This window comes from Plectropomus leopardus, chromosome 5, assembly GCF_026936395.1.
Source record: "Plectropomus leopardus strain MGB_pleo_1.0 chromosome 5, ASM2693639v1, whole genome shotgun sequence".
NCBI lineage: Eukaryota > Metazoa > Chordata > Actinopteri > Perciformes > Serranidae > Plectropomus > Plectropomus leopardus.
The window spans coordinates 11,322,264-11,345,457 of NC_142180.1; the positions used below are offsets into that span (position 1 = coordinate 11,322,264).

At 40.7% G+C, this 23,194-nt stretch overlaps 3 protein-coding genes across 6 annotated transcripts in view; 1 reads left to right on the forward strand and 2 right to left on the reverse strand.

Annotated features, from left to right (window-relative positions):
- lrrc7 (leucine rich repeat containing 7) overlaps nucleotides 1-2,723 on the reverse strand; it is a 136,787-nt gene extending 134,064 nt beyond the window's left edge. Inside the window, exon 1 of the mRNA XM_088077508.1 lies at nucleotides 2,459-2,723. The gene's annotated coding sequence lies outside the window, so the exon portion shown is untranslated. The remainder of the gene's footprint in view (nucleotides 1-2,458) is intronic.
- A 1,061-nt stretch (nucleotides 2,724-3,784) lies between these two features.
- On the forward strand, nucleotides 3,785-14,580 carry ccdc17 (coiled-coil domain containing 17). Its single transcript, XM_088077514.1, has 15 exons — nucleotides 3,785-5,833; nucleotides 6,267-6,395; nucleotides 6,828-6,899; nucleotides 8,344-8,467; nucleotides 8,615-8,753; nucleotides 9,230-9,346; nucleotides 9,505-9,638; nucleotides 9,989-10,111; nucleotides 11,198-11,361; nucleotides 11,523-11,608; nucleotides 12,619-12,828; nucleotides 13,186-13,321; nucleotides 13,652-13,738; nucleotides 14,018-14,128; nucleotides 14,331-14,580. The coding sequence occupies exons 1-15, from the start codon at nucleotides 5,636-5,638 to the stop codon at nucleotides 14,472-14,474; spliced, it is 1,974 nt and encodes a 657-aa protein (XP_087933640.1). The 5' UTR covers nucleotides 3,785-5,635; the 3' UTR covers nucleotides 14,475-14,580.
- Nucleotides 14,581-15,312: 732 nt separating this feature from the next.
- nasp (nuclear autoantigenic sperm protein (histone-binding)) lies at nucleotides 15,313-23,039 on the reverse strand. Of its 4 annotated transcripts, none has more exons than XM_042484080.2 (15): nucleotides 22,874-23,034; nucleotides 22,394-22,441; nucleotides 22,192-22,305; nucleotides 20,988-21,068; nucleotides 20,415-20,521; nucleotides 19,647-20,018; nucleotides 19,341-19,414; nucleotides 19,190-19,260; nucleotides 18,914-18,987; nucleotides 18,336-18,524; nucleotides 17,919-18,082; nucleotides 17,188-17,268; nucleotides 17,011-17,085; nucleotides 16,217-16,348; nucleotides 15,313-15,508 (listed from the first exon to the last, which is right to left on the reverse strand). In XM_042484080.2, the coding sequence occupies exons 1-15, from the start codon at nucleotides 22,909-22,911 to the stop codon at nucleotides 15,470-15,472; spliced, it is 1,659 nt and encodes a 552-aa protein (XP_042340014.2). In that variant the 5' UTR covers nucleotides 22,912-23,034; the 3' UTR covers nucleotides 15,313-15,469. The 4 variants fall into 4 exon arrangements, with proteins under 4 accessions (XP_042340014.2, XP_042340012.2, XP_042340017.1 ...); XM_042484078.2 differs by having other exon boundaries at nucleotides 19,647-20,021; nucleotides 22,874-23,033; XM_042484083.2 differs by lacking the exon at nucleotides 19,647-20,018 and having other exon boundaries at nucleotides 22,874-23,039.
- Nucleotides 23,040-23,194: the final 155 nt, after the last annotated feature.

The following is a 23,194-nucleotide window of genomic DNA, read 5'->3' on the forward strand; positions in this document are numbered from 1 at the left end:
TTACCTATAGGACATATTCAAAAGGCTGCCATGTTAGTCAGTCCTCTTCCAGTTGACAAGATGGAGCAGAGTTTTATGAGCAGAGTGAGTCAGTTATATCAAGATGGTCAGAAGGAAAATGTCTCCTCTCAGGAGGAGTGTGCGATCATAGGCAGAGGAAGCACACCATCCTCTTCAAAAACCAGTCGAAAACAGATCATTTGAGTTTCTATAAGATGCAATTTTAAAGATTTTTAAGGACTTAGATGACTAAAACAAGGAGCCAGGTTTCATTTCAACACTGAGGAGACACATATGAAATGAGGAGTCCTCAGAAAGAACTTTTTGAGCATCAGACACATAATTTCCCCCATTCTGCTTAATTTTTCTGCACATGAACTAAATATTAATGGGGCCGTGTCCACCACATCCCCCCTAAAATCTACACCTATGGATAAAAACTTTTTTTTGAAAGCATGCACTTCTGTTTTCATCTGTCTTAAAGCAGCCTTGACTGTACTCAATTATTAAGTACTGTAAGTTTTTTAGAACTAGCCAGGGCCGTATCTAGGAATTTTGAATTCTACGAAGACATAAAAGACATTTTTGATGAGCCAAAAACCAGTCTGTTTGAAAAACCCAACATTTTTATTTTTTATTCTTATTCAACTGTTTTTTCCCCTGTAAATTGTATCCCCCAGATTACAGTCAACATGTTGTTTCTAAGCAATTTAAAAATTGCCTTGTAACTTTATACTAAATTCCGTTTTTGTCATTTGTTAAACTTCCAAATTAAAATCTGTAAAATGTATCAGAAGTATCTGTTAGTGCTTAACTTTACAGTGTCATATTTTAAGAGAAATCATTAGTTTTCTCTCACATGGTAAATGGGCTTCTTAAAGCAGCTCTTTGTTTTTAATGAACTCTGCTTATAATATGCATTAAAACTGTGAGCAGAAGCAATTAAGTTGATAAACTTCACGCTTCACTCATTAAAACGACTTGACTTATTAAGATTATTTTTGTTTTTAATAGATTATACATGATTCTGTATTTAGAGAGACTGGTAACATTAATATAAAACACCCAAATGTGTCTGCCAGAATGCAATTAACAATTATGGTCTTTATCAATTGACATCAATGAATCAATAGTTTCATCTATAAAATGACGAAAAACAAAGTCAAAAAATGCTCATTAGAATATTCTAGTGCTCAGTGAGACAGATAAAACTTGCTTGTTTTATCTGACCGATTGTCATATTTGATAGATAGAAAACGTACTATATTTTGGATTAAATGTCAGTGCCTTCCAAAATATATAAATATTTAATTATTTATTTATTTTTTGCTGCATTTTTGCATTCAAAAAAGTAAAAAAAAAACACATCTGCAAGTTTGCATTTTTATTTCCTATCAGTCAGAAAAGAGTATAAGAGAATGTGCTCCCTTGAAGATACTTATCAGCAGAAATATCTATCACTGAATCAAATTTTTAGATGTTGAGTCTTAATAAATTGCCTATTGCAGGTCAGCTTTGCTTTCTGCAGTCAAACTCCAATCTCCCAAAACCCAACAGGAGGCCAACATCGGGACAAAAAAAAGGACTTCCTTCAGATGGAAGTTTTCACACCTGATTAAAAACAGCCTAAAAGTGTTTGAGGCGTCCTCAGGTGGTCGGCAGGAGAGCAGCCGAGCAGAAATCCAAGTCCCCTGATTGTGCACAGCTGTGTCCTGAGGGCACGGAGAAGCCGGCTGTCACCTGACCCCTGAGGTGACTAATGGAGGTTTTAGGGAAACCTGGTGGCACAGAGATCTGGGCGAAGATGCCACTTCACTTACAGCGAATTAAACCGAACTCGTGACCCACCTGCCCACTTTTTAACTCACATATCTGTCACACCAATAAAGCACTGTAAATCAGCGACATATACATACAGACAGATGTATTCCTCCAGACTAGCCTCTATGTGTTTCTGGATTACAGTAGAGAACAGACACTCCGAATGACTGTAGCAGTGAAGCTTTTGTGGACTAGTGGGACAGCGTGATGCTGCACAGCGCTGATAGAGGAGTATAGATGGAGCGTTATGTAATTAATACTCCTCCTCCTATGCAGATACAGTAAGCAAGCCTAAAAAATCCTGGCCTCAGCTGTAACTGTAGCCCCAAAAATGACTGACACAGCTCATATACAGGGTGTCATTTCAATCACTCTGGCTCCTATATTCCCATATAGACCAGCCGCTCTTGACTCAGCTAAAGCCTTTACTGTAAAACAGGCAGCCAATGTAATATACAGTAAGCCCCTCTACAGCCACGCAGCATGCAGAGAATCTGTCTCACGCACACACACATATGTAACACACAGCCCGAAGAAAACCCCTGTTAACCTGCTGTCCCATAATTCACAGTGCTGGCAAGGACAGGTGACTGGCGAAGCCAAGACAGACAGAAAAGTGGCAAGGGTCTTCTCTTACCAACAAATCCCCTCTTCTTCAGGAATCCTTCCCTCTCCTCTCCCTTCAGCCGGCTTCTTCCAGCGCTCCAGCTTGCATCTTTCCAGTAAATAGAGCAGGAGGAAGACGGCGACAGGACTTTATATAATTAGCATTCCTCTTGCTCTTGTTGGTCTCTCTCTGTCTCTTCCTCTCTTCCAGATTTCTCCACAGTCTCCGGGGGGAAGCGGGAGCATCAGTGATACACTGCCGCGCGCTCCGCTGCAGGAGGCTGAACGTCAATCACACAGGTAACCTAGGGAACCGCTGGTACCGCCCCCCCCACCCCCCACCCCCAAGCCGACTCTGATTGGCCGGGTGCTGACGGAGAACCAGAAGTCCTCGCAGATCCACAGATGGTATACCGAGAGCTGTGGTGGGATCATGTACAGAGCCAAACAAACAGTAGTGGATTGCGGTACTTGTGAACTCTCTTTCTCTCCTCTCGGTGCCTCTCTCTCTCTCTCTGACTTCTACCGCTTTATTTTACAGTTGCTTAGCAACAGACCGGCATGACTGTGTGTTGCAGAGCAGGCGGAGAGATGTGGGAGAGAGAAAGGAGTTCAAGTCCTCAACTCTCTCTGTTTCTCTCTCTCTCTGTCAGAGGTGTGGATGGATGTTGAATATTTCAGCTCTCAGCAGCAGCAGCAGTCTGTCTCAGTATTATGGGGGCTGTTGTTGCTTCAGATCAGCCTGATACAGGCAGTTAAATGAAACACTGAGAGTTAGTTATTGGGGGAACGTCTTGGAGTAAAAGAGGTGATTAAGAGAAAAGTTAAATGATGAGTGTTATTTGAGACAGAAAGGGAAAATAGTCCCCATTTAATCATTTAAAGTGGTGCTAAAAATCAGTCCATCCTGAAAGAGTTTTTAGTGCAAAGTCTGAGAGACTGAATACTCCTTTAAGTCTACAGTCAAAGTCATAGTCCAACCAAAAATCCCTCTGAAACAGCAGGATGGCAAGTGTTTGCAGCTGCTTAAAAGCATCAAAATGTCCATAAGACTTCTCAACCACTACTGCAACTACATCAACTTCTCTGCTTCCCATTTATCAGCTCCCCATGAACAAAACGGTCCTGTTTCTATATATTAAAAGGATATGCCTAAATATTTTCCTTTCAACCCCTATTCACCATCCTGCCAAGCTCTTGTGTAGAGAAATTAAATGGTTGGCACAGATTTTTTTTTTTTTTTTTTTTTTACATCTCTAAACTTTCATCTGAGATGCAATTAAGAAGTTAAAATGACTACAGAGCATTTAATAAGACAACTGGAGAGAAAAAATCAGTTGTAACTACAGCGATGAAGTTGCCACAAGCTTCTCTGTAACAATGAAGCTGATTGTACACACTTTTGTCAGCAGGTGGGGCCATTTCCACTGACTATAGTAAGTGAGAGAATTTCAAAAAGTTCAAGAAAGTAAAGCTCTGAAGGTGCAAATTGATGGTTTAATAGCTTTAAAAAAGTTAAACTCACCACATGACTTTCACAGATCTATTCAAATAAACTGTATGATGTGTGTATAGTTTGTTCAACTTCAAACAGATTGATTTTAAGGAGTGTTTGGTTCTGAATATGGACAGTAGTACATTTAACATTGAGTTGAGTGTGCCTGCAACAGACCCACATTTTATTCACATAGTATTGCTGCATATCTTCATTTTGCTTACTATTGGAATCAGTGTCACATTGAAATGGTGCAATTTTGGCGAGCTGATTTTGCAGTTTTGTGATGTGTGCGGTTTGAGGGAGTTTGCCTGAGAGATCTGAAAACATTTATAAAGTGTCTCTATGAAGCACTTAGATGTGAGAGAATACTCTCAAAGAAGCTGTCCTTGTAGAGTCCTGTACTGAAAACCTAAACAGCCAGATTGTACACGAGTTTCATCACTGAGGATTTGATGTTTTTGTCATTGGGTCAGATTATGGTCCATGTATTGCACTGAGTGGTGAGAGTAAATGTACTCACTGAGGTCGAGGCCTTTTTACTGTTGATGCTTTGGAGCCAGACTTCTTCTGCACAGCTGCACTCAGCCTCTCAGAGTGCTCACTCGTGGGCGAGAAAACATCAGGCAGTCTGAGAATTTTTTTAAAAAAAAGGTACGTTATGAATATTCAAATGGGTAGATGAAAACATATGGGAAGTGTTAGCTTAATGTGACTGGAGTAGCAAGTGCAGAAACTGAGAGCTTTTTTCTGTTTGCTTCAGAAAGAGGCTCACAGCACGTCACCACCAGTTTTTTGGTGGAAAAACATGATAAAGTAACAGCACTTTCGACACATTTATATACAAAATAAAACTGCAGCACTTAAAAGGAGCTGTATGTGACTTTCAGAGCATATCTGTGATTCAGAGTCTGAAAGGAGATTGTCTGCACACGGTTCGTAACACGGCGGTGGCTGAGCCAGGGGGCAAGCAGCTAACACTGCTAACAGCATGAACAGCTCTAACAAAGGCAGCAGAGCTTATATTGTTAACCTGAGAGGAACCACAGAGTGCTATACTTTTGTGAAAACACCGTTATGAGTGGTAAATGCTGCATAAGCCCAGTGCAGAGCAACCATGATCAGCTGGTCAGTAAGATACCCACACATGTACTAACACACTAACATGCACTAAGATTCACACATGGCTGGACTAGTGCCGACAACAAACCACAGAGAAGCTCAAATTAGGCTACAACACACACAGAGTTAGCAGTATGTCATTCTCAGCTCAGGACAGCATCACTCCACTACTTTATTATAGTAATATAAAAGTAGAAATGCTCTTGATGTCATAAACAGAACCTTTAAAATGTGCACGCAGTAACATCTGTTATGTTTAGAGGAGTTCACCACACTCTTACAAGAGTGACTGGCATGGTGATAGTTACCAATAAACACACATAGTGACGCTGTAGTTAAGGAACAAAACAAACACGTTTTACAAGCTTTACCTGAGCTGACCGTTGAATTTAATTTAGAGTAAGATTTCATGCTTTTTGTCTAGAGGATCCTCTTTGCAGCATTTGTTTTTGTGTACTTCTTTCAAGTGTGTATTTCAGTTCCCACAGTATTTCAGTGTAGGCTTAGGCTATTAATCTAACATTCAACTGAACTCTATTTCACCTATATCAACAATTTTTCACTTTCAATGATCAGCGGCTCTGATACCAGATGGACAGGGAATTGATCTGCGGAGACTGTAACATGGTGTTTTGCTCCACTGGGCTGTTTGAGAAACACAAAGCACTGTTCTGCATTGGGAGCGAGGTAGGACACCTTCAGGTGCAGAAACACAGATGTGGACTCCTCACGAGAGACAAACCTGGATTTGTAAACCCGAAACAGACAAAGACTCCTGATCTTGTGCAGGTGAGTGCCTCACACTGATCTAGTAAGCAAGCTCCAGGCAAGTGGTGAGAAACCAAAAAGAACCACATTTTGCGATCAAATTGGAGGAATTAATTTTCCCCCAAAAAAAAAAAAAAGAAAAGAAAATTAAAATGCAAATTTTAAAAAGTACATATAAGGTCATTTTGCCACGATGCTTGGCCAAAAAAAGCAGTGAAAATTAGCATAAAAAATAAGGGGGGAAATGCACATGAGTACTAAGATTATGTACTAGAGTTAACAAGATAAATAGGTGTATTTGCAACACAAAGCCAGATTTTGGTACATTTTTTGCTGTTGCTGCTGCTGGATTGCATATATTGTACAGGTTTAAGTAATAAACTACTTTAAGGAGCATCTCTGTCATTGAGATTAAGAAATGGAAATGGAAATCATGGCAAGTCTGTGTGTGCAGCTGAGAGGTCAACAATCGAACACAACCAGGTGGAGGAGTGTTGATGCCAAACCTAAACCAGCGAGAGCGGAGGAGAAACCAGCAACCAGTCAGACAGAGAGGGCCGCTCTGCAAGACCTCACACATGAGGTAAAACTGAACCTTTTCACCAGCCAACCAGAATTTATCTCTCCTGCAAAACAGCAATGTCATTATCTGAAAACACCAAAACTAAAAACAATTTACACACTGTCAGTTCCCAGTGAGCCATTATTATTTTACCTCAAATTCACCAGAACCCTGCAGGGATGAAGGGAAACATTTTGTGTTCGCGCATTCATTTTAATTGTCACTTTACTAAGGACTCCAGTTGCTTTCATGATGTCTTTGATTAAAAATTCATTTTTGAATATCATCATGTCAGTCAAGACAGCATGGAAGAGCAACTTCAAAAGGGGACTAAGTAGGGTATTAATATATTTTAAAGACAAATATACATAAACTCATTCTTATCACTGATGCATTTTAAGCGTTAATACATTATTGTAAAATACAAAACATTTTCTCTCTTCTGACTTTCAGTTTCAAAAGTTGAGGATGTCCTTTGAAGAAAATCTGCCAAAGTGGACAAAAAGGAGCACAGACACCACTGAGGTAGTCTGTGTTTCTCCTGTCAGTCTATCGAGTCTTTCAGTCTATGGTACTTTGTGAGCACAAGTATATCACGGTGCAGTAAGTTTGTGTATTTCTTCTATATTGCAAAATATCTTAAAGGGACAAGTCAAAAATACATACCTTTCTTCTCACCTGTAGTGCCATTTATCAGTTTATATTAAATATACACATATCTTGTTGTGAGCAGTCTCATGTAGGAACTATTTTCTTTCTAAATTCAACCAACTGTATCACCGTGCAGGAGGACGCATGCATCTACACTCATGGATGAGAGGTTCATGCTCATGACAGTAGGTGGGTTTCCATTACAGATTTGCACAAAAATTAAGTGATGTGTTCGACGTGATGTGGCGATAAAACACAATTGCGAGATGACTTGTGTTTCCACAAGTGATGTTAAGCGACTTTTCCTCTCATGATAACATTCCAAGAAGCATGGCGATTGATGCTCAACATTAGCAGGTTTATTTCTATTGTAGCCATTGCACTTGCCGTCATTATTTCCAATCAAATGCAACTTAGGCGTGTTATGCAAGTGGAAATGGAAAGGCAAGCGCGTTTTATGTGGGAGCTGGATTTCTGGGAAGTGATAGTCCACGATTTCACAGAATAATTGTGGATTCAAAACTTCAAAATGATCAACTTCTGAAGAGTTATGCGATGCAATAACACCTCGCGAAGCGCCTGCCGCATCACGAGGGAGCCAGTTCCTACCGACAAACCATAACCATAGCATCATGTGACCTATAAAAGCAAAAAAAAATGTTTCCATCGCAATTTTGCGAAATACTGCTTTTTCGAATCACCTGAAATACCACCTAAATGAGAGCAAAAAAACTTTTTTGCAATAAATGGGAGTTTTTCAAATGAATAAGGTGTATTTCATATTCGCAATTTCAATTTGCGAAATGTGAGGGTTAATAGAAACCCGCCTAGTGTGAGATATAAACAATAATGGCGTTCTTCTTGGCTGAGCTGTAACATTAGTTGCCTCAGTGCACACTTCCTTCTGCACAGTGATATGGTCTACCATCTGTGGTGTATCACGAGTAACCAGGTCATGATTTATGAAAAGAGTTACTGCTGTTTAGTTTCTCAAACATTTTTTTTACACTTGAAGCTGAATGCCATCTAATTCTATTATATTAAAGAGAAGACATCTCTACAAACAATATCTCCAACACTCAGAAACTCACACCAAAACAATCTTAACTGATAAATAGCACCACAGGTAAGAGGGAAAATAAGCCTTTTTGATTTGGAGGGGAAGTATCCCTTTAAATAAGGGATTTTTCAATCAGCCAGTGTTGTCAGAATGAGTCACAGCTCGCTCAGTAAAGATCGGTGAAAGACTACAAAAAGAAATGAGTAATCCTGCTATTGGGTATAACATGTTTAAGAACTTATAAAGATGGACTTTTAGGCAAGTGGGCGTCAGCTGGGTCACAGTGAGAGACTGGAGGAGATGAGGGAAATGGCGACGCTTCATGAGCGCCAGCTGGCCCTGATACGTGCTCACAACCAGCAGCTGGAGCAGCAGAGAGACGGTGAGGAAACAAAGAGAAATTTACACTCACTGTTGATGTCAGAGATTGCTCTCTAAGACAGTGAATGTGTGTGTGTGTGTGTGTGTGTGTGTGTGTGTGTGTGTGTGTGTGTGTGTGTGTGTGTGTGTGTGGGTGTGTGTGTGTCAGAGCTGTCCCATCAGGTGAGTGTCCTGTCTGAGCAGAGCAACGTAACTCACCTGGAGAGTCTGCTGTTGGAGCTCAGAGAGCAGGAGGAGAGGAACGAGGAGACGCTGCAACAACTTGCTGAACATCTCTGTGCATTACAGTAAGTGCACACGTGTACTAATGTCAGTGTTTTAAATGTCAAGCATTAACATGTTCTTTTTATTGTCCAATAAAATGTGTAAAATGTTCAGCAGATTGTCCAATTTGTAATCAAACTTGCAACATTTAAGTCTGTAAGCACTGACTGCTGCCAGAGCAGGCACTGATACCACAAAGAGTTTATTCAATGTGCATTTGTCAGGGTAAATTATGTAGCATTCAAAAATAAATTACTGCTTCTGTAGTGTTCTGCCTCTAAGATGAATATTTAGTGAAATATGTTTTTTCCCCAGCTGCTGGATGACTCAGAGCATCAATTATGTATTTCATTATGCCTGGGTAGTTCCTCATTGCAGCATTTGTGGAAGCAGAAATTTAATTTCCTATTGTACGGCGGCTCGTGGCCGTGAAATGTTCCATAGACGCCACAATATGATCTAATTTAAATGATGCACTGTGTTTTTGTTTTCTTCTTAGTGTGCAAGAGGTCCCTGTACCTGCTGATGAGCCCGATCCACGGAAAAATAAAAAGATGTATCATGACAATTATGAGCTTATTTCTTCTGCAGACGGCCCTCTCTCTACCCAGATAAAGTACGTACCTACATCCTTAAAGACACATTTCTTTTTAAAAACAAGCTGAACGCAGATTTGTTAACCCATTTGTCTGGTTGCGTCTTGGAAAAATGTTGTTTACGTGTGAATAGAAATGACTTCTGGTTATGAGGATAAATCTGGTCTCTTTGTTGCAGAGCCCTGTGGCAGGCGTACGTGCAGTCAGGCGGGTCAGATCCAGCCATCGTGGCACAAATGATGGACCTGCAGGCAGAAGCCCAAAGTCTGGAGAAGAAGCAACCAGCGACAGTCGGCAAGGCCAAAAAGAAGAGTGAGCGTCAGAGTGATGAAGAGGAGAAAATATGTAGCGCCTGTCACTGTGTAACTGTCAACACAACTGTGCTCAGTGGAGCCTTTAGAAAGTTTACTCTGCTTCTGTTTTCCACTCTAAAATCTCATTTCCCCCACAAAGTCCATGGTTATTAGATTCTGGTCCAACATTTCTTTTCATGTGATCAGTTAAGGTATGCTGACTGCTAAACACATATTCTGAATTGGAGTTCCTTGCCAATGAGCAACAAAGATTATTCACATTTTTGGTACTCACTTCAGATTTAGGGCATAAAACTGTTGGTAAATTACCTTTCAGTCTTGAGCTGCATCACTTCTTCTTGTGTCCAGAAGTGAAGCCTCCTCCGCGGGTTCTGAGCTGGGAGCTGCTGGCTGTGGAGCAGGAGAACCAGAGACTGGAGGAGGAGATCCTCAGGATCCAGCTGGCCAGGGAGCCATACCATAACTATGATGGTTGGAGAGTCCTCATAAATAAAAGCTCTTTTTCTTCCCTTTGAAAAAAAATACTGTTGTTATCTATATGTAATTTGGTCAAAATAGCTCATACAGTCAAAATTGGATGCCAGGTTAACATAAAACTTATAACCGACCCCCTGACAGTTTAGGTCTGCAGGTACATTTGAGAAATTAGAAATGAAACATCCTCCTCTAGCTTTATACAGCCTCTTAAAGGAATAATTCACCCGCAAAACGATCCTTTGTATATCAGTTACTCACCCATTGTTACAAGGTAAAAGGTAGATTTACTAGTAAAATTTGTCCTTGCTCCTTCTACATCTTTGGAGTTGAAGGATAAGTTGATTTCATCGAATTTGTAAAGACACCTTTGTTTTTTTGCAAGCCTCCATGACGAACAAGGAATCCAGAAACTGAGAAAATTCTCAATGTATTTAAGTGAAAGGGGTCAGCGTCTAACTTCAGTAAAACTATCTCGTGCAGTATAATCAGAGTTTTATTCCCCAAACATGCATTTTTGTTAAAACCTAACTGTTTTAAACTCTGTGGATGCATTCCATTGAAATTTCACCTTCAAGCTCGTGCAGCGTTAAATTTCATTTGCTTGCCCAGGTATGCTCTTTGTCCACGTGTGACTGTTTATGAAGAAATGTTTTAAATATGGTTTAAGCAAAAATGCAGGTGTTTGGGAAGTAGTGAGCATACGATTGGATAAATGAGACTTATTATATTGAATGAGTTGGGTGACAGTTTTGTCAACTGATTTTTGGATTTAGTTTTGCTTTTGTTTAATGTGGCCCCCATCAATAATTTTCACCATTTTTGGATCCTTCTTTTATTGTGGAGGCATGTGAGAAAAAAAAAATCCATGAATTAAACTTTACCAAGGGTGAAAAACAGACATACAAATGATCATTTTGGGGTTGAAGTATTACTTTTATATTTAATCCACCTTGTGATACAGCTCTAGGAATTGAATTTGTTGTCCAGGAATAGTGTGATTATTATTGATTATGTAACATGTTGTGCTGCTGACACTGTGTACTGAAACCAAAATTAGGCTGTTTGTGTGTTCTCCAGCAGCAGTGAGGACTGAGCTTGAGCTGATTCAGAGGGAGAACCTCCTGCAGATCGCCAGTTTACAGGCAGAGATGGAGAGAAGCAAAGAAGCTCCGGGGCCCAGGAGACAGCCTCCTCCGCCTCCCCCACTCCCACTCCCACTCCAGCCCAATGCACCTCTTTCACTGGTACATTATTCACAGTTGTAGTCAAAAAATGATATACATGCCTCTCCAAATTAACACAACAGTCGAGGGCAGTTCTTACAAATTCTGGTTTTTAGCTCGGAGTAATTTGACAGTGTGTTTGAGACACTGATTCAGATGTTGTACCTGTGTGTGTCCCTCAGCTCCAGGCCAGATCCTTCTCCTCTCCAATGGGAGGACGCATGTTGGACTCTCTTGATTCTCTGGGTCCGGCCCCCTACAACCCTGCGTCAGTTAAATTTTCCACAGTACATCAAATCTAATTTTAGCTACACACTGAGCTCACATCATGCAGATATTTGTTTTTTCTAATCCTCCAAAACAGCACATACCTTAAAACTTCAATTAAAAGCCCAGCTATTATTTGCCTAAATCACTGAGCTCAACTGGCTTATATTTGGCACAGGCATCTATATGGGCCAGACTTTTAATTCCTTTCACACAAAACTGTTGCTCAGCAGAGATGGAAAATTAAATCAAATTATGTATTCAACCCTTCTGAAATCTAGGCAAATTGGCTTTCTTCCCCCTAAAAAAAACATGGGAAGAAGTTGATGAGCAATAAAAGAAGAAATGAACCGGAAGTCAGCAAAAAAAATCTGTGAATAGTACAAAAAATTACCTGGAAATTTACAAACCAAACCAAAGAAAAAGAGAAAAAAACATCTACAAAATGAGAAATAATTTTTAAAAAATTATAATAACTAATTTTAAATAAATAATTATGAAAAAAGTACACTGGACTTTTTTCCTTCGCTCTTTAAAAAATAGTCTGCTACATCTACTAATCTTTTTTGTGTCTCTCTTTTTTACTGTGCTGGTAATACTGTCATATTTGGTGCTCAAGGTTTCAGTAATATTGTCTGAATAAATGAATTGTGGAGAAACTTACCAAGTTAACATTGCGTGTAGCATATCCACATTGATAAAAGCTAATCATCTCCAGCAGGTAGCCAACAACCCAGTTTTATACACCCAAAAAATTCTATAAAAATGAACTGCATGGCAACTAAACCGGGCCTATTATTGAGACAGGCCTTTATTTGTCAAAATGTGTCGCCACACCACGCTACTAAGAAGGGCTGGGGGTCTGATTGGGACTAGGTTTTTATTTGAAACTTTACGGTAGTTACATTTACGTAATAACAAAATGTTTGCAAATCAAATTAAATCATCTACTGATCTTTCAATATTTTAGTCCACTTACCTTTCTCGAAATTATTTCCTCTGGTGCTTCAGAGCTGGTTTCGTGGTCTTCTACGACCTGATGCTGGGAGTTGATGTCTCTCAGAGGGCGCTGCGCCTGGTGACGGCTCTCTTCGCAGATGGTCAGGAGGTGGGACCGCCGACTCCGCTGCCCCCAGTGCAGCGCCTGCCGGGACTCTCCCCGCCTTACAGCCTTACTGCTAGGAACTATGTCCTCCTGTCGTTCAAACAGCCTGTACCCAGGTAGGAGCAGCACCTAGAGGAGAAGAAGAGTTTGTTTGTTACTGGACATAGCAGTGGAGTGACTTTCTAATAACAAGAGTTCAGAAATGGGCAAAGTAAATAATGGGGAAAGCAGTGTGGCTCAAAATTTCAACTTTGGATAGAACGGAAACGCCCTCTGAAAAGGTTAAAAATATATATATATATAACAGCAAGCCTTTTGTATGCCTCCACACACCAGTCAAGCTACACTTACAGTTTACATCCATGTCTGTGAAATAGTCAGTACACTATAATTTTTCCTAAGAAGAGGGAATCAGGCCACCCTTATTTTCACAAAAAAGAAGAAAAAGACAGCATAAACCTTTTCCTCTGTAGGATCCAGCCGTCGCCCTCCCTCTCTCTGGTGGTGGAGGTGCAGGCTGCCAGAGATCAGGATGTTCACGGCCAGGAGGTTTTGAGACCGGCTTCCTGCGGCTGGACACAAATGGAACTCTTTGACCAATACAACCAGGTAGAAAAATACAGTGTATACTGCTGTTTTTATCTGTTCATCATACAGTTATACGGTAAAGGGAGATGACACCAATTTACAGGATGATGCAGCTCAGTTAATGTAATGCAAAAAAACAAAAAAACAGCAGTGGGGTCTGAACACTAACTTTACCAAATTTTTACCCATTTCAAGAACTGATAGCACCGCTAAGCAGAGATTATCATGCAAATCTAAAATCTTCATCTGCTACTTTGCACAGTTTAACCATTATGTCTCACTGACCCATTACTGAATACTCTGGTTTACAGTAAATGTCATAACATTTTAATATTTTCTCTCCACCAACAGCTCCGCAGTGGCCACTGGAGGGCGCCAGTGCGCAGTCTGCCCATTAGACCCTCCTTAAGCTTTGCCCAGCTCAACTCTGTACCCCAGGTATGAAGACGCTGAGTGTTACGTACGATAAACACCTGCAAGCAGCAGTTGCTAAACAGTACTGACCATTTTGAGTCATCCATCAGATGCTCTATTTTATTTTTATATATTTTAGGAAATCTAAGTGGGTGTTTCAGGCTGATGCAGATTTTTAGCAGAGTGAGACAAGGCGGTAAATTAAACAGACTCTGCATGTGTGTGTGTGTGTGTGTGTGTGTGTGTGTGTGTGTGTGTGTGTGTGTGTGTGTGTGTGTGTGTGTGTGTGTGTGTAAACTTAAGGTGGGCGACATGGAGCTGTGTGTACGTTTGGTCAATGGACGAGATGGAGATGTTCAGACTCAGGCACAGCTCGACCCAACCAGCACCAGCCACTATAAATATCCCACTGTGGTAGGATGTTAAACATGGCCGCAAGAAAAAAAATACAGAAATAAATCACATTTTTGACAGTAATCACTGCAATGGAATTATGTTGTTATAGACAAGGTCATAAGCATAACATGCCCTGTTTTTACCTGATTGCTTTTTGGGTTTTTTTTTCATAAACGTGCTTGTATGTGCTGCTGTTTGTTTACCTAATGTCTCGATACAGGCGTCCACACATCCTGCAGCCGTCCACGGAAATACAGCTCTGCCAGTTTCAGCTCCACAGGCCACTGGAGTGGATGAACTCTCCTCACTTTTGTCTTTCCCTGATCACCAGGACCCTCCACCCACAGAGACCAAGCAGAGTTAAAAAGGACAGAAAAAGCAGTGCAGAAAACATCTTGCGAATCAGAAAGACATGAACTGTTGTGGAAGTTTAAGTGAGGGTTCCTCGCTCCCCTCATCTTCTAAAGACAATGTATTTTACTTTTCTTTGTTGCTTTTGAATGTGCAGGTTTACAGGAGACACCTGGTTATGCAAGACACATTTTAAGCATCATTTCCACTGCACAAAAAAACCAGCTGACATCTTGCTTTTTAATGCTATGGAAAACAGCACAGTGGGCATTCACATCCGGATCAAATGACTAATGCACCTGCAGCAGCACATTGTTGGTAAAGAGAATAAAGATAATCTTTAAATGTTTTCTGCTCAAACTGTACATTGACAAAAAAGCTTTAGGTTTGTTACATTTATTTTTTTAGCTGATCAAATCATGATTACTTTCCAACTGTAAACGTTTAGGCTTTATAAATGTTGAGGAATACAGAAAAATGCTCATCACAAGTTCCCAAAGTCAATGGTGTTTACAAATGTCTTGTCAAGTTAGTCAAAAGTCTAAAACCTTGTCTAGGATAATAGGAAAAATAAAGACCACACAATATGGATCCACTAATCATTGCAGGTCTATACATGCATTTGTGACAGCTAATCCTGTGTTGGAGCATTCATAACACAAACACTTGTAAAAATGAACCAGATATCATTTGTGGCAATATGTCCTAACTCAAATATCTTATGCATTGCACAAGTATTTAAGCATGTTTCATCCTTCTAAACGGAAATCTGCAGTCAGCATCTCGCTCTTATCCTCGTCAAGATTATGTGATGTTTCAATAAATCGGTGATACAAAGTTACAGCTGCAAATTTTTTTTTATTATTATTATTTTTTACTACAAGTTTACAAAAACTGGACAACAAATCTATGAAAATGGATCTTATTTACAGAAACAAAAAAAAGGTGTTGAGGGGCTGGACAGGCATGCTGTGCTGGTTTTGAAGATCAGGAAGGAGACGATGGAGGTCACGCTGAAGACCCGACGGAGGCCGACTGGTTGGCAGGCTGTAAACCAAGGAAAAAAAAACAAACAAAAAAAACACTTCATCACACAAAACTGGAATAGTTGAAGCACTCTGTCTCAAGAGAAAATCTTTGCGTGGAGCCCTCGCCACTGCAGTTCTGCAGTTTTATCTTTAAATCTAACTTTCACTTACAAAATTGTTACTTTCGTTCCAATTTGCAAACTGCAGAAAGGATAAACATTTATCCAGAGAGATGTGAACTTTTCAAGTGGAAAAGAAAGTTTTGAAGCTTTACAACAGTATAAATTTCAACCACAGCAACAGCCGATGCTGCAGGTGCTCTGTGAATGAACAATATTTGCTTCTTTACAGATGAAAATGAAAGCCCCTTGAGGTTCAGAGGAAAAACAAATGTGTTACTGTCTGGTGAACTTATTGTCTGGTCAGCTTGGTGTCTTGTGCCTAAACCTGCAATCAGCCAGACACATTTTAACCCGTGCATCAGGTATATTTCCTCCACGCACGCAGACTGCAACATATCAGCATTTTCAGATTACTTAAGATTTACCGAAAAAAAACAACCAGAACCCAAATTAAGACAGGACTGGAGTTACACCAGACACCATATCCAAGCAGTAACTGCTGTATGTCAGGCTCACCCCGCCATCTAAGCAAGGTGGCGTCACCAAAGCAAAGCTCTTTTTCAGGAAACTAAATCAGTTCATAAAGACATGAGCCTATCACTCGCCTCCTGTGATTTTCCCTCCTGGACTCCATTGCCGTTGCTGGCACTAGAGTCAGCGCTGCCATTAACTGAGGCTTCCTGTTTCGCTTGTTTAGCATCAGTGTCCTTTACTGGGCTCTCCTCCTCTGGTTTCCTCTGTGTAGAAACATAAAACCGGTCAAAAGGGAAGAGCAAGAGAAGACTAAATCGCCTCTACACACCACTGTAATCAATGCAAACAGCTGTCAAAGTCACACATGAAATTGGTTGCATCATGCACAGCCAATATCAACTCACAGCATGCTGCAGTACCACAACGCAGCCACCTACACACGCCACAACCACAGTAACTGCACGGAAATCACTTCACACAAAAGCCACCACACGCAAGCTTAAGATTGACAGTCACATGAGGCTATGACATCCCAACAACCACAGCAGGCAAGCACAAGGACCTTGCAACATAAAGTGAGCGGTACATGGCCAGTTTCAATATACATGTTAAACTTCCAGTATGGAGTCAGCTGTCAAGTAGGGTTAGGCGGTATCCATTTATACCATCCTGAAATATCACTTCAGTTTAGGTGTGCAGTGCTGTTATATCGTTATATACCACACAGGCCAAGTCAAGGTTTTTATTCCATGAATTAAATGGTTGCTTTTTTTTTTTTTAGAGGGTAGAATAAACAGCGACATCTCACACTGACTGGCCTTTGATCTGTCGCAAGTATGAAATTTTGGCAGCAATTTAGATGAGAAAAAAAGAAGAAAAAAAAACAATTGGTGGAAATGGACAAGAGGAGATTACTGGGCCTCACCTTTTTCCTGACGAGGTGGGAAATGTTGGAGACTGCTTTGGAAGACGAGGCGCCGTCCGATGATTTAACTGAGATCTGAAATAAGTTTGATTTGGTTTCCTTAGAGAGGTTTTGGCAGGCATTCAGTTGTGTTACTTTTTAAGCAGAGCGTTTAAGATGCTGACACAAAGTCGTTACCTGGCTGGCTGAGTCAAATGCTGAAGACGACGATGGGCCGCCATTTTCACATAGGAATGCTGATGAAGTTGAGGCTCCGCCCTGCAAGACATTAGTCTGTTACGCAAGAGCTGAAGCAACATGATGGAGCGAAGTCTAGATGCACAAAAGCTAAGAAAGCTCGGGTTTTTACACTGGAAATTTGACCCGGCCTCGTGAGCCAATGACATACAAAAATGCACTGTACTTAAACAGTGCTCCCACACATTTTCATCCTACATGAAGAAAGACAGAACACTGGGAGAAATTTTTTTAAAAAACGCACACTGATAAAATAACAAAAACAACCAAATTGTTGTCACACATTGACACATATTAGAGCTACAGGAAAATAAGTTCACGGTTATGTTACACTACTGTATTTTAATTCAATTATAATCACACACACACACACACAAACACACACACACACACACACACACACACACACACACACACACACACACACACACACACACACACACACACACACACACACACACACAGACACACACACACACACACACACACACACACACACACACACACACACACACACACACACACACACACACACACACACACTGTCCGTGATTTTTCCAGGCCTGGTAAATGTGACTTTTCCAGGTATTCCATGACCCTGGGAACCATGTCTAAAAAATAGTTCCAGCCCGCCCACTGACTGTATGGTTGTTTTTGTCCTGTGCACTCACGAGTGTCTGCTGGATGGCCTGGGAAGCAGCGCTGGCTGTTCTCTGGCTCTCCTTGGCATCTTCAACCTTTTCCCTGATGTCGGGCAGAAGCTGCTTCAGCTCCTCCATCTCATTCTTCTCTTCTGCTGCGCCGTCTGCCGCGTCTATCACCTCCTGCAACATGGCTTTACACAAGACAGTAACCGATTAGAACGGATAACGTGATAAACGGAATCAGTGCAGTTCCTCAGCTGCCATAATTTCAAGTTCAACTTTTGCAGAGAGCGCAGCATTACTATTTTTAGAGTGACTGCACTCAGTCACCTCGTTTAAAAACAAGACGCCACTCATGACAGAAAAGGGCTAAGAGCACAATAACGCTAAAAATGCTCATCTCCAAAGGGGGGAAAAAAACAAAACGGTGCGGTGCACTCTTACCCAGACGTGTCTCGATGACTTTTATGGAGCTGTTGTAGTGCTGGATGGCCTGACTGTACTGATCCATGTAGCACAGTGTAGTGGCCACGTGGTAGTGGGTCTCAGCCAGCAGACGACTGTGGGGAGGCAGGTGCTTCAGCTGCAGGGAAAGACACTCCTGGAAGTCTTCTAGTGCCTGGGGATAGTTACCTGTGGAAGGGAACATGTGACTCAGACTTTGGACAACGGGGTCATGTTTAGTAGTGTCGGGTTTAGTAATGTCGTGTTAGTTATTGTCACTTTAGTGTTACTGACAGCCAGTTTTAAATATGGTCATAACTGAAACTATGCTTGAGTGTCACTGGTCTGTTGAGTTTTTAAACTGGATGTCACCATGTTCTGCTCACACACTACATGTATCCTACTGACACTGTTTAAGAAAAGAAGTGGCAAAACATAAGTACCAACTATTAGAGGGGGGTGACAAAGGCCAATCCATGGTAGAATAATGTCCGTTTTATTCAAAACATTGATAGGGGGAGGGGAAACGTGGGTCATCAGGTGAAAGTGACATCCTTTGAATGCTACATGACACACACCTGATTCAGCACCGACTTCTCCGAGTTTCAGATGTGCCTGGGCTGCCATCAGCTGATCATCTTTGCCTTCCTTTCTGTGAAGATGAAAAAGAAATCAGCTGCAGGAAGCTTTTACTGCATTTTGCCTCGCATCATCAAGCAGGGCCCTCAATAACATACAACCTGACTTTGTATGAAGTGACCTGATTGACTTGCATGTTTATGAATCCTTTAATCGTCTTAATTTCTTTTAATGCCCTTATTCAATGATTAGCATCATCTTGCATGTTGCTTTACCTTTTGTAGATGACTTTGGCTACCTCCAGCATCTCCCACGCCAACTGCAAATTCCCAACTTCATCCTCTTCCTGAAAAGATGAACGCATACATCAAAAATCTAAAAACTCACACATTCCTGCCAAAGAGTCTGCCATGTGCGGGAACTCACCTTATCTTGTCCATTTTTCTCTCCATCCTCATCATCGTCGTCGTCGTCGTCATCATCTTCCTCGTCTTCATCATCTGTTAAAGCAACAGAAACATGATTAGAGATGTTTTTTTGTGGTGTGCTTAAAGAAGAAACATATTCAATCACCCCTTAAGTGCAGTAAACACTTTACTCCAGTGAGTTTCCCTTCACCTTTTGTAACACCTCTTAATGTGGCCTGTTTTATAGCAAAAATACCAAGATTGTGCTCCACCCTTGAATGCAAAAAAAAAAAAAAAAAGTGCTCTGTATCTTAAGATGTACTGCCCTCTGGTTCCTCCTTGTCCTCTGGCTTTGCCTCAGCCTTCTCACCATTCTGCTCTTTTGAATCTTTTTTCTTCTCTGTTGCATTTTCTTTTTCGGGAGATGCAATAGGACTTCCTGCTGTGCCGTTTACCGGAGCACCCGGGCTCGGGCTCTTCTCAACTCCGTTCACTTTAGCTTTGTGGACAGGGGAACTTGTGGGTTTCTCTGATCCATTCGCTTCATGTTTGCCTGGGGACTTGACCACGGCAGTTTCCTCTTTCACCTCACTGTTGCCTTTTCCATCCTCAGAATCCAACTTCGTGCCATTTACCTCCGTCTTTTCCTTCTCTGCCATTGCATCATACACCTGCTTTCGGAGCTCATCTCTAGTTTCTTCTGCACCAGAGTGGCGTGCGAAAAAGTAGGTTTACTTTACATACAGTTTATCTGACAAACACTTGGCAGGAAGCTCACAGCTCATTGAGAGGAACACAGGAAAAATTCTATTATCATGCTGCATTTGTAAATTGTTGTTTGGCTTCTTACCACAAACTTGAACATGTTTAACTTTGGTTTCTGTATTTATATAATCAATAAGTTCCATGATAAAAATCAAAGTCTGGTATTTAACAAGAACTGCAATAAACACACAGAAACATGAGACGACCTACCAAACTATAACTTAATGGACTGTTTATATTTTTGGCCTTTTATGGAATAAGAAAGGCACAATTAACAGAAGGGTTATTTTAGACAAACCCATATCCAACCCCACCCCTAAATACTTACCATCAAGATTGTTGGCACTCTCAATATTTGAGCCATTAGGCTGCTCCTCTTCCTCAGATTCTTCTGGGACTCCCTCCAGGGCATTACCAAGGACACCGTTCTCCATCCTAACCAAAACACCGAAAAAAAAAAAAAAAAAGGTCAGAAGATTGTCAATCTGAACTCTTTATCAGTTGTGCATCTTGCTTTTGACAGTCAGAGATAGAATTGCACTGAATTCTGGGCTGGCATCATACAATCAAAGTGATGTATCATTAATCAATAGGGATGCACTAAATTGATTTTTTGCAGATTTGCTATATAAAACTCCTCATTTGGCCTATCACCAAAACATCCACTATTACCCACTTAGTTCTAGTGATCAAATCTATTTTGTGGTGTGATTAATATTAGATTATGCATACCCTTATCACAATGTCCCACCAGCAGATAGAGATCAGCATGTTTGCTCAGTCAGATATGTCTTTTTAAAGCCAATACTGATGATTAATATATACTGTATTATCATGCATTCCTATAATCACTTTTAAATTAATTGTGCAGTAGCAACTTCTAGCAACAACATTTACCAACCTGGCGAGCTCCAGTAGGGATTTCCCACACAGGAAAAAGGCTTCACCACATTCTTCTGCAGTATCGCCATACCTTGCAGCCCTGGCAGACAGACAGCAATAGTGTTGAGTGGAGTGAGTTTGGCTGGGAGGGGTGGTGATCAAGGTACAGCTTGCCATTACATAATCAAAATCAAACTACAGCAGTTAGAAGTTGAGGTATGACTGAGGACATTACACATATCAGACTCCATATGAGTTTGAAACAAAGAAGCTGAAACCGTCAGTCTCTATTTCTCACACACATATACAGACTGATGCATCCTCCGTATACAGACAACATGGGTGAATATTACAAATTGCCGACAAAACGATATTGAGCAGCGCTAGCATTTAACCAAGTCCATTTACTCAAGTACTTAGTATGAAATTGAGGTACTTGTACACTGAGTTATTTATTTTCGTGATACTTTTCTCTCCAGATGATTGTATAACAAAAATGTAAGGGTATATAAAAACGTTTTGTTGCAAATTACATTACCAGTTTATACAAGTACTGCTGCAGCAATTAGCTGATCAAGCAGTCAATTCACAGAAAATAATTGTAACCTTGACATCTCTTTTTTCTTTACTAAAAGCCTGACTAGGGACAGGAGTTGGAAACTAGTAATAGCTATATTCTCTATATGTGAAACATCGGGTACTACGGCTTGTCTGTAAAAGGCGGAAGTTGTAGTACATTAATTCACACTGTCCCTATGAAATCATATAAAAACTATGTAAAATAAAACAAACTATTTTTTAAAATTGTTTTTCAGTGTTTTGTTTTTATTATTTTGAAATTTGGGGTGTTTTTATCCCCACTTTTTATTATAATTTTGATTTTATTTTTATTATAATTTTGATTTTTTTTTTTTCAATTTCTTCTACTTTGAATAATTGACTGTTTTTTTCTTTTATAATTTTACAGTTTTGGGTGGCAGTTTTATTATAACTTTGAGTACTTCTGGATGGGTTCTTTTTTGTTTTTATTAAGATTTTTCTGCATTGGGAACTTTGCTTCTTTTTTTTTTACTTTTAAGTACAATTTCTTTCATTTTATATCATTCAGGAAGTTTACTTGTATCAGTACTTTCAGAGTGGTATTAATACTTTTACTTTTAGTATTGGATCTGAATACTTCGCTCCTGGTGTGGAGTTGGTCACAGTGTGTTAGCGCTACTCACAGCATGCTACAGGCGTCCTGGAAGACATTGACAGCAGAAACAACATCTCCCATCACTAGATGCCTGTTCCCAGTGCCAATCAGCTTCTTTGCCTCCTCTGCTACGTCAACAGAGCTACGGGAAAAAAAAACACATGTATCTGAGGTCAATGTTGAATAATATAGTGAACAGATGCGGTGTAGTCGTCTGCGTGGATACTGACCTGTCTGCAGCAGCTGCCGCTGATGAGGAGCACGGCTTCTCCTCCACACTGCAAGAGTCAACAGAGTTCAAACTTAAGTTTAGCCAACACAAGCTACCCGACCGGATTCAGAAGTAAAACCTCAATCGACACACCTAACTTTTCTTTTAGACTGAGACAGTTTAAACTACGGGTGCAAAGGTTAGCTGCGCATTATTGTTATTAGCACCGTATGGTTGTTAGCAAACTAGCCTACCATTAGGGGGTTGTAGTGATGTTTGTTAGCAGCGCTTGCAGCCACCCCCAGGTGCAGATCCCCATCTCACTAGATTTAAAGTCACTGTCATTGACTGCAAGTATGTAAAAAAATAGATGTCTAACAACCAGTGACGTTACTAACCTCAAAACGTCGTCTACGTTAGCCGCGTTGCTATCTAACTTAGCTAAAGGCTAGCTAGCTGTGTTTCCCCACCATACAGAGAAATCGAAAGCGCGTCTTACCTTCCAGAGCTTGACGCGGTGGACGTTTCCTCCGGCATTTTCGGGACGGTAAGACACGGTGGAGAGAGACAAAACGGGCGGTCTGGTGTCCAGTGAACAAAGTACAGATATGCCTCCTGTGATAGTCTTTGTTGGCGCGCTTAAATAGAGAAAACAGGGTTTCTATTTCCGCTTAACTTGGAACGCGGGAGATTGGACTTAAAGGGGCCGCAGCAGCTATTACGATGCATTCAGGGCCCGTGGAAAACAAAATCCCAATAAATTTAAGACATCACATGAAACCACATACTTTAAAGATGCAGTTGTACGAAACACGACAGT